The sequence below is a fragment of the Phasianus colchicus genome, chromosome 3 (genome assembly GCF_987193195.1).
Source record: "Phasianus colchicus chromosome 3, bPhaCol1.hap1.1, whole genome shotgun sequence".
Classification (NCBI taxonomy): Eukaryota; Metazoa; Chordata; class Aves; order Galliformes; family Phasianidae; genus Phasianus; species Phasianus colchicus.
The window spans coordinates 46,885,965-46,896,820 of NC_143438.1; the positions used below are offsets into that span (position 1 = coordinate 46,885,965).

At 47.8% G+C, this 10,856-nt stretch overlaps 1 protein-coding gene across 2 annotated transcripts; it reads right to left on the reverse strand.

The window, feature by feature from the left end:
* Nucleotides 1-1,186: 1,186 nt before the first annotated feature.
* TGIF1 (TGFB induced factor homeobox 1) lies at nucleotides 1,187-10,004 on the reverse strand. Of its 2 annotated transcripts, none has more exons than XM_031588924.2 (3): nucleotides 8,721-9,020; nucleotides 3,682-3,908; nucleotides 1,187-2,282 (listed from the first exon to the last, which is right to left on the reverse strand). In XM_031588924.2, exons 2-3 carry the CDS (start codon nucleotides 3,862-3,864, stop codon nucleotides 1,716-1,718), a joined length of 750 nt encoding a protein of 249 aa, XP_031444784.1. In that variant the 5' UTR covers nucleotides 3,865-3,908; nucleotides 8,721-9,020; the 3' UTR covers nucleotides 1,187-1,715. The 2 variants fall into 2 exon arrangements, with proteins under 2 accessions (XP_031444784.1, XP_031444783.1); XM_031588923.2 differs by lacking the exon at nucleotides 8,721-9,020 and adding an exon at nucleotides 9,393-10,004 and having other exon boundaries at nucleotides 1,188-2,282.
* Between the last annotated feature and the right edge of the window lie 852 nt (nucleotides 10,005-10,856).

Sequence of the window (10,856 nt, forward strand, 5' to 3'; positions counted from 1 at the left end):
AAACCTGATTATATAATTGCACAGCATATGAGGACAACCCTGCATTGTTTCTATTGTTAGCAAAGCTGATGCACACATGAGCAAGACCCTGTGGGTTTTTTTTTTCTTGAACACATTAACACTGACTTTAAAGGTTTAAAGAAGTCCTACGCTGAGCAAAATTTCAAAGAGTACTCCAGAGAACAAACAGTTTTCTGTTGCCTACAGAAAGAAAAACCACAGGGAAAGGAAGAAAAAAAAAAAAGAAAAAAAAGAAAAAACGAAACAGCACACACTGTGTCTACTCCTAAGAATACCCTTACATCTGCCTGCTCTCCTGCTCCACAAAATCCTCCCCCAGTCACCAAGCAGACAACTGGATTAGCCAGAACTGATTTTTCTCCCTGAGGGTCTCCTGTTTCACTGTAGTTAAAAAGATGAGGGTGGGTGACAGATATCCAAAAAAGTCGAAATGTGAGATGTAACTTTGTGTTTAGTAATAATTCATTCTGATAGCCAAAGTCTCCTCTGAAAAATAACTTTTCAGAAAATTCCACTGGCCAGAATACACCCAAATACAGCAGAGATCTCTATCACCTATCCATTTGGTGTTTAAAATACCACAAATAATCTGGCTCCCAAAACACAGCTTTCAACCTGACACTCTCCTATTTCACAGTCTACTGGATTTAGAGCCAAAATCTTACCATTGCTAGCCCAAGAAAATCACAAGTTGCGTTGCCCTTCCTGACCCCATCAAAATTAGTCTTTAAAGATGTCTAGAAGCTGTACCACAATGACTTACAAAGAAATATTCACCCCAACCCTTTTCTGGCCTCTTTGTTTCATCCTCAGAAAAACCTCCCCATGGCCCCCTATCCTAAGCCCTAAGGTATTTCTAGGAGCCAAAATACTCCAGCTCTGAGAGGGGCCTAAGACACCCCTCCCGAAATTTAATGCAATCTGACGACACTGCTCTCTTTGGCCTCTTTGAAAAGGTCAACACAGCAGAACACTGTCAGGTACTTCAGGTCCACTTTTCAGCATTCCTTTGAACATCTGGTTAACAACAGCTGCTAGTGTAGCTCTCTACACCAAACAAAGTCAGTATTAGGTAAAAAGTATTTCTCTCACTCCAGTGTATTTTGAGAGTAAAGCTGTGTTTTCTGCAAAGTTTGTATGCAACAAAATACTCCTCATGCATCCATTTTTAAAGAAAATATTTTATTACATTGTGGGAAAAAAAGCATAATCATCCAAAGTTCATATTGTTAAAAAAATTGAAAATTTATTTTAGACAGCGTGTCGGTATATTCTGTTCCGCATGGGAATGATAAGAAGACTCTATATCATTACTAGATATTGCACAGTCTGATAGAAAAAAAACAAATCACATGATCTTGGGAACCATATCACATTATGAAAAACCTACAAAGAAAATATTAAAAAACAAAAACAAAAAAAAACAAAAAAAAAAAACCAAAAAACACACAATCCTTTCTTTCTACAGTAGCTTTAAAGTTTATAATTCTTGGAATGACCATATTCCACTGAAGACCATCTCAGTGACAGGAAGCTTCATTTCAGCAATCCCTTGTGCAAATAAGATTAATAAAAAAAAATAATAATAATGCAGTTAAGTCTTTTGATATTGTGTGGGTGGCAATAACCACACAGCTGTTAGATCCCTGCCTGGAAAAAAAAAAAACAAAATGGGGAAAGAGAAGGAAGGGGATTTAGGCCATGAGTTTTGCCTGCAACTCCATCTCTGCCGCCCTTTTGAGTGCAACATCCACCAGTAGCTGGAATCCACTAAAATCCTGGTTGAGGTCTGGTGGGGTTGGAGGAGGAGTGTTAAAGAGCCCGCTTTGCGCATTCGCACCAGGTCCCAGTTTAGAGGCATCCTCGTGGTAGGAGAGGGAGCTGTCTGTGAAGGCGTTGGCCGAGGGCTGCTGCAGGTCTGTGGTCTGGCCCACATCAGCTGGCTGACAAAAATGGAAAGGGGCATCTTTCAACGCAGTCACAGTCGTGTGGCAAATCACCGAGGGCCGAGCCAGGACAGACCCTGGGGACACAGGCTTGGAAGAGGACACAGTCTTGCTGAGCGTGGCAGAGGTGGGAAGGAAGGGGCTCTCCTCCAGCAAGGGAAGGAAGTTCTTTGTGCCCATGGAGGACTCCATCATGCTGCCTTCAGGAAGCTTGGTCCCCCGCCGTGAGATGGTGAACTGGTTTGGGTCTTTGCCGTCCTTCCTCAGCATATCAGGTAAGAGCCTGCGGCGTGCGTTGATAAACCAGTTGCAGACCTGAGAATACAACAAGATCTTAATTTTTACCTTCATTCACTTCCAACTATGTGCCATTAGAGTTGTTGGGTTAGATTGATGACTCCCTCCAAGCGGTTTCCTTAATCGAACAAAAGAGACTCCAGGACAAGCTCTGACAAGCCTGGTTAAGGCCTTTTCCCTTGTCCCTTCTCTGCCCCCAGCTCCTGCTCCTTCTACAGAAAGCCCCAGGACATCTGAAGTCGGCCAGCCTGAGCCCAGAGGTTTAGCTTTTAACCCTGTGCACACACATTAATCTATTAGCCATTGTTCCCTGCGCTTAGGTTAATTAACAACAGGAAAACCTTTTCTCTCTGAAGAGGGCCACTCCTCCCACAAATAGTTACTGATTTTCCTTGTTCAACTGACTGTGTCGACAGACATAACATGAATTACCTCACTTAAGTTTGTCCTTGTTTAAATATCAAACCAGCTTCCTGGACAATACAGGATAGTTTATAGTTTAACGTCTTTTTTTTTTTTCCGTTTACTACATGAAGAAGGTTTTCTTTACGGTGTTACACAAAGGGAATTCTACTTTACAGCCAATTGCAGATTTTGTACTAACGAATTAATCTGGGGGGGAGAGGAGGAGGGAAGCCCAGAAGCCAACAGGAACACTGTATTTCTCAAAATATAGCATCTCTCAAAACCAGGTTTTGCATAAGCTTTCCTGCAGCCGCCTTCCATGAAGTGGGAATAAGCAATTGCTCACAGTACTCCCACCAAAGATGATCAAAAAAGGTAAGAACGATGAGTCCAGGGGACCTTTCAGCTGCTGCTGGGTGAGAATCCAAAACCAGCCACATAAAAGCCTGATCACACCCATGCTAATGCACTTGAGTAGCTCTATCCATATCTATCAGTTGTTTCACTGATCTTAATGGAACTCGCCGTACACATAATTATAGATGTTCACGTTCTATGGGAATGGGCCTCAAGTTGCAGTTTTAGAGGCAGAGTTATATGCTCAGCCCTGCATCTATCACCATAAAGCTTCTGTTGACAAATGAATCCTTTCTCCTCACAATAAATTACCTCATACTGACACTTTATGTCTTTTGGGCCCCAATTCTGCAAGAAATTATCATGCACATTCAAATTCACAACTGCCTGTTCTCTCGAATATGTCATTTTACTCCCAGTAAACAAAGATCATCATAACCCACCACTCATCTGTATTTTCCTTTAAAGCTGCCATCAGAAATGGAATAAGTAATGATTAAAAAAAGAAAAGCAGAAAAGGAAAAAAAAAAAAACAATCAGCAAACATCACATGCAGTGCAAACATTACATCAGTGACTAGACTACAGGTATATTAAGAAGAAATCGGAAAACAGTTCCCTTAAACTAAACAAAAAGAACTGCTTTATTTGAATACCTGTAGTGTGGAAAGGTGTGTTTGCCGGGATAACAGCACTTTTTCTTGCTCTGAAGGATAAGCATTGTATCGGTGCTCATAAAGCCAGTCCCGAAGAATCTGCACAGACTCTTTGGGTAGGTTGCCACGTCTCCTCCGTTTGCCCGAGCCAGCAGATGAGGAAAGATCCAGTGGGACATCCATAGTGTCATCATCTTCTGTTTCACTGCCTGATATTGCAACTACACCTGCAATTACAAGAAGACAAAAATAATCAGCCTCCCACCTCAGGAAACTACTTAGCTCCAGCACTCCATGGTTCAGACTTGTTTTGTATTAAGCACTTTTACCACGAACTGTGGCACAACCAGCTTTATGGGGGATTTGTCCTGTGGCGTTAACTTGTCAAGCTGCAGCTTTACTGTCAGTTGAACACAAAGTAGCACCAATGAGCCGTTCCTAAGGGAATTCTCTGTAAACCCTCATTTTTTGTTCCCCTAGCAACCTTTTATCTACTGCTTGTTATCAGATAGCTTCTATCTAATGCCAATATTGTCCAAATTTGCTTGCTATGGTATGTATGCATTCAGCACTCTTCAAGGATAACCAGGGGCTGGGCAAAGGGCCAACAGACAAGAACTGAAAAGCCATATACCAACTCCAGCGATGGGTTACTTAATTACCCCTTAAAATGCTGATGCTTCCCTCATGAGAGAGATAGCTTGTAGATTTTTATAAATGAATAGTTCATCTTGGATCTACAGAGAAAGAAAAGAAAAAAAGGGAAAACTGTGTATGCCTTCACTCTCAAGTGGATATTTACTTAGCAAAAAGTGCAGGATAAGCTAAGAACCAGGTGCCTTACTCATGTACAAGTATACCAGCATGACATGTGATAAACTTCTAAAATGTAATTGCACTTCAGTATCAGAGAACTGCAATCATTAAAAAAAACCACAATTAATTGTCCCTTTCTATATACCACACTACTTGACACTATGTTAGGTAAATAAAAATAAACAAACAAAGTATTTAATAGTCAACAGCTAGGAAGGCTACAATTTCCTCCTTCTGTAGAATATACAAGGCACTGAGGAAGCAAACTACTGTAAAATAATCCAGTACTAATTTCAAGTGAAAACATACTGACATTCAGAAATGTCTTCTAGAAAAAAAAAAAAAAAGTCAAGAAAAAGAAGCCCATAATCTCTTCCTGTAATTTGTATTTCATGTTGGGAGTGGGGGAAAGAAAAAGGAACTTGCTCATTCATGACATCAAAATTAAAAACATTAACAGTAAAAGCCAAGTTAAATGTCAGAAGTTTAAAAAAAAAAAAAAAAAAATTATGTGGGCTACTACCCATAATTCAAAGATTCTGTTTAAGGAAAGAGTTAGCCCTGAAATTTAATACATGTGCATGTGAAAGCACACAACTATATAAAGCAATAAGAAAAAAAGAAAGGGGTGTGTGCAACTGTTGCTCATTACTTCCCAGAGTATATGGAGGGTAGGATTTCCCCCCATACCTTCGAACCGTAGCCAAAGCTGATACTGCAAATTGTTGCCTTTCTTCCTCTTATTTACGAGAAGCTTCAATATCCTTAAATTCGGTTTAAGTTGCTCAGATCTCAATGCATATTTTTGACACACAAGCATTCCCAGGAGAACTATCAATCTGCAAAGTGTCTGGCATCGTTACTTCGGTAACTCACTTAGTATTGTTTTCCTTCTCTAAACTGCTGATTTATGGAACCGTCAAAACACCAAACTGACATACCAAACTTTTCCTGGGATGATTTGCCACATAAATTATCCAGTCATGGCACAAGAACAATAGGATAATATTTAAATGGCCTATACGAGATAAATCCCAAATTATGTAAACAAGTTCTGAACTCATGTAGAAAGTATGTCAAGTTTGCTTTAAAATGATTCTGAGCAATCACTTCTCTATTTGTAATAGCTTCATGCAAAGTGCTGTCATGCCTGCAATCTAACCTGAGAACATGTCTTGCACAATGGGGTTCTCTGGAGCCGTAAGTAGCACTTCTTGGAACAAAGATCATGCACAGACAGCATGATGGCTCTGCAAAGCAACTCATGCCTCCCGAACTGAATTTAAAAACTAGCTAAAACTAGCCTTCATTATTCAGACAATGTTTTCAAGTGTGCTGCCCTTGTTTGTCAGAAACTAGAAGTCTTGAAGCACTTCAGTGGGTTGGGTTTTTTGTTTGTTTTTAAATATAATAGGCAAGATGGGACTCTGGAAAACAGGGAGAGGAAAACAGTGAAAGCTGGAAATAAGGAGCCAAAGAAACTACTCCTGTGCGAAAATTAGGTGTCTAACAGTCTGTGAGCCATATTTAAATGGCATAACGACAAGTCCTCCAGACACACCACCGCCCCGCTTGGCCTAACTTCCCCAGGACTTAATAATACAGCTGAAGCACTCCACCGGAGCCTCTGAATTTGAGAAAACTGCCTCGATAGCAAAACTTGCTTCAAAACTGTTGCTCTTTTTCACTTGGGGGAAAAAAAAAATAAATAAATAAAACGTGGCAAAACACTAAAAGCCAGCAGTGTGAAAACGCTTCTGTGTTTTGCAAACCCGTTCTTCTGCCATGGCACTTCTAAAGTAAAAGTTGCCGTCTGACTAACCACAGCCTACCTAGCAAGGAATGAGTCAACGCGCAGCCTGCCCTTTGGCCGGCTCACTCGGCGTGTCATATGAATTGACAGAGCAAGTCAGTGACACAGAGCAGGTCGGGGTGAGCAGGAAACCCAGTGTGTTACAACTTCTCCTCATTTAAATGAGCTCATTTAAATAGAGCAGCAGCCCTCTGAACTTTGCGCAGATAGCTCCGCTCGGCGCGGCGACAGGAAGTCCTGGCGAGAAATCTCGCACAGCCCCAGCTGATATTTTTTTTACTAGAGCGGGAGCCACGTTGTTGCTGTCAAGGCTCTGTTTTCATTAAAGCGTTCCTGCTGATTACAACCCAGCTTTGTTTTTCCTTCTTGTTAGTAATCAGGCTATTCGCTGCTGGTTTCCTGTTTTAACAGGGCCAAACTGAAAAGGTTTCTGGCCGGGATCCACTGCCAGACCATTGGCTTACTGCTATTTACACCCCGAATAAAGACTAGTGGACATGCCGAGCAGCCACAGCTGACCCACTAATTTATTTCATCTTAAAAACAAGCCAGTGTCAGGTTACTTTCTGCCTTCTCTCAAACACGTTCAACTAAACAGAAACGCTGCTTTCACATGACTAAGCCAAAGCAGCCTGGGCATGCCGGCAGAGGGCTGGGGACGAGCATAACACCTCAGGGCTCCATCCCCACCACTACCTCTCGATGAGCAGCAGTATGTGTCCACCAAGGGGCTTCAGCGACAGGCTAAGAGCTACACGACCACCATCCCTTCCTATCACATTACTTTATCCTCCCAGCTCCCCAGTTGCAGCCATAGACGTAGGTGGTTGGACACTGTGTGCTGTCACGGCCCTGAGACGCCTGGAAACAGCAGAGCAGACTGCTCCCAAGGATAAGCCTGGGCTCAGCACCTGATGGCCAACAGCTCTGAAACAACTTGAGAAGACCAGCGATAACTAAAGCTGATTTCAGAATGGACCACCGCTCCTTAAGAAGGCATGTCGAAACACTCGAGGGGGAGGACGAAGTATTCGAAAGATGAAGCAGGAGTTAAGCAAATTCGAGCTATTAGGAAAAAAAAAAAAAAAAAATCACCATCGTCCCATTGTGTCGAGGAAGAGCTTCGCAGAGGAAGTGGCACAGGCCAATTGTTATTCAAAACAGGACAAAGTTACCACAAGAAATAATCTCTGCCCTCCAGAGAGGCAGCAGACAAAACAATCACCTTCTGGAAAGCCTCCCACCCCACCCGGCGGGGCTGAGCGAATTTAAACGGGATTGTTACGAGCGCAGATAAACAGGACGGGTCCCATCTACGGCTCCGGTCCTGTCGTAACCAAGCTCGGTAGGATTCCTCACATGTATCAACTTGAGCACATGCCTGGCCCTTTGCAAGAGTGTATTCGAAAGGTAATTAACAAACCGAGTATGTTCCGTGCGATCGCTATCAGCTTATTATTTGCAAATGAAACCATCCACCGAGTAGTCCTCGGGGTTTTAACCCTCAGCCTGATAGAGAAAAGGAGGGGGAGGGGGGAAAAAAAGAAGGAAATAAAGGAAGCTAACTAAAGTTTAATGTGAATTTAAAAGCCAACAACAAAAATAAATCAGCTTAAAATTATTCAGAAGTAACCACGAACTGCATGAGAGATGCACGAGGGAATTTCCACTGTAAAATAAAAACAAAAACCAAAAACCAAAAAACTTTTCCTTTGAGTACGTTTCATAATTGAGGAACCAGCTCGTTTGCTTCCCTTCGCGTTTCACAGCTTGAGCCCTGCCGCTTTGAAAGCAGCCACACTTGGCTACGCTGTACGTTTGTTTTCCTTCTTTAAACGGGACTTTTCTAGGGCTGCGAGCAAGAAATCCGAAACAAAGTCATTCTTTGAAACTTTTGAGGGAGGCTCCGACGCCGGGCGGCCCCAAGCAGAACACAACAAAGGCCCCAGCCCCAACACTTCGTACACGTCCCATCCCTCTCCCCTCCTCCCGCTCGGTGCCAGCAGAGCCCCCGGCCCCTTTGCGGAGCTGCCCCTCCGGCACGTCACCTCCCATTGTCCCCGTTGTTCCTGCCCACAACTTCCAGCCCTCGGAGCGGCTCGTTCGCACAAAGACCTACACATGCATACCTAGAAACTACGTCAGCACTTTTCACACGCATTTATGTCGGGGGGGGTGGCAAGAACAACAGTCGAAAGTGTGGGGAGTTTGGTATTTCGGCAACCAGCAGCTGCCCTCGGGGAGAGGTCTGAACAATGGAAGCAACAGCAGACAGGAAACCAGCTCACCACTGCTGTGCAAATAGGGAGCATAGGAATGTCCTAAAAATAACCGGGCTAAATTAATTCAGCGAAATCATACAGGAGAAAAACACACCGTGCCTAAAACGAGGGGACGAATCGCAGCCTACCTCAGGGCTGCGACACGAGGAGTCAGCGCCGTGCCCTCAAATCACTGCACAGTGGGGGGAAGGGGGGGGAGGGAGGAGGTCGAGGGCTGCGAACCGCCGAAACTTGGTTCTTTGTGCCCCGGGTCCCTTTGTGCGCGGCAGCCCGCACAGCCCGAGACGACTGACGGCCCCGGGGCGCCGAGCGGAGCTGCTCCGCCGCCACCTCACAACGGCAGGGACGCGCAAGTTGGGAACTTCTTGCGCGCGGCTGCGGCCGCGCTCTGATTTAAAGCACTTCAAGCTCGGCCGCCAGCTGAAAGTTTGCAGTCTGTACACCCACACACAAAGAAAACCCGCTGCGGCGGGAGGGTGTGGGGGGGAAAGCAGCCTTCCTCCTCCCTTTAACCCTAAGCGCGGGGAAAACTTTCCGACTCTTCTCCTCTTTTCGGGACTACGAGGGCAGGGGAAAGCGGCAGTTTAGCAGCGATCGCGTTCCGGTCCCCGCGCCGCAAACAAAGAGCGGGGCCGCGCGCCGACCTGGCACCGGGGCGGCGGGACGGGAGGGCGGACAGCGACCGCCGAGCAACGGCGGCGCGCGGCTGCAACGGCCACTGCGGCCCTGCGGGGAACGCGGGCGGGAAGAGCGCGCCGCCTTCGCTGTCACGCCGCGTCCGAGCGGCGCCCCGCACGTACCTTTTTTACTTTTCATCGTGTCGGCGAGGATCGCCGCGCTCCGGGAGGCGAAGCGGGACGCTGCTCCCCGGATTCTCAACTCGGCGACGAGGAGGAGGAGGACGGCGAAGAAGCGCGGCCAGGCGGCCGGCGCGGGGCCGCGTCGCTGTCAGGGAGCCGCGGGATTCCGCCTCCCCGGGGGCTTTCCGGCGGCCGCGGGCTCGCTTCGCCTTTGTTCCTTCCTCGTGGAAGTGGGAGAAAGCACGGGAGGGAAAGGTGCGCGCGGCCGCCCTCCCCCTTCCCGCAGTGACTGAGGCAGAGTCACCCGGAGCTACGCTCGCACTCGCGGCGCTGCCTCCTCCCTCCTCCCGCCGCCTCTCCCCTCCCCTCCCAGGCGCGGCAAGAGGGAGGGAGGGCCGGGGGGCACGCTGCTGCTGCTCCTGCACACACACACACACACTCACTCACTCACTCACTCGGCAGCCCGCCCGCCTTTCTTCCAGGCAGGCAGGCGTTTGTTTGATCGTTAAACTGGAAGGAGAAGGGGCCGAGCGGAGGGGGGAGGTTTTGACAGCTGCCCTTGACTCGCCTCCTCCTGTTGCTGCCGGATGAACCACCCACTCCTTCGCCGAGAAGAAAGGAGAGTGTGTGCGGAGCCCTCCGAGGAGCCCCACACCCCGCCCGGCTCCGCGGGGCCCCTCCGGTGTCACCGCCGCCCCCTCCCCGGGCAGGCGCGTCCTTTTCGGGGTTATTTTTACACCGGGCTGTTTGTCTCCGGCGGCCCCTCGGTGGATGTTGCTGTGACACGCGCTTGTAGCGAGAGAAAAAGTCTCTCGGCTTGACTCATCCCTCTCGGGCGAGCACGTGGTGCAGCAACAGTTTATTTTCCTCCCGAGATGAGACAAACGCGACCCGCCAGCGGCTCCGCTTCGCGCTCCCGGTGCCCCGGGCTGCCCGCAGAGCCGATGGGGGGAGGCGAGGGGAAGGGATGGGGGACGGTTCGCGCGCGGAGAGCCACGCGCTGCTCAGCGCTGCGCTACCGCGTGTGTTTGTTGTACTGCTGCAGGGCCACGTGCTGCGGGGCAGCGCTGCTGGCGGCTGATGAAATCACGGAGTCCTACGGCAAAACAGCGCTCCTTCTTCCCCCCCCCCCCACCTCCTAGCTTGTGCGTCCACAAAGACGAGCATTCACCTCCGAGCGGGAAGCAGCCGCGTTTCAACAGCAAACCCTCCCAAGCACCTCGTAACTATTTTTACGTAGCGTCATTACAGCGACCTTGCCGGAGATAAAACAGCTGTTACATCCTGCGCGAAGGACGCACGCGGCGGGCGGCTGTTGAGCAATTCCGGCCAACAAGGCCGGTTCTCCGCCGCCCGCGGCGAGGCTGCGTGGCCCGCGGCTCTGCCTGGCGGGGAGGAGGGATGTGGGGGGAGCGCTGACTCACAGCGCGGCGCTGACTGAGCGGCGGCGGTGCGAGCCGGGCC

Excerpts from the sequence above, each read along its gene's own strand:
- TGIF1 (XM_031588923.2), bottom strand. Across the intron at positions 2,283-3,681 it reads CACACCTTTCCACACTACAG|GTCTGCAACTGGTTTATCAA; the intron begins GTATTCAAATAA and ends TTGTATTCTCAG.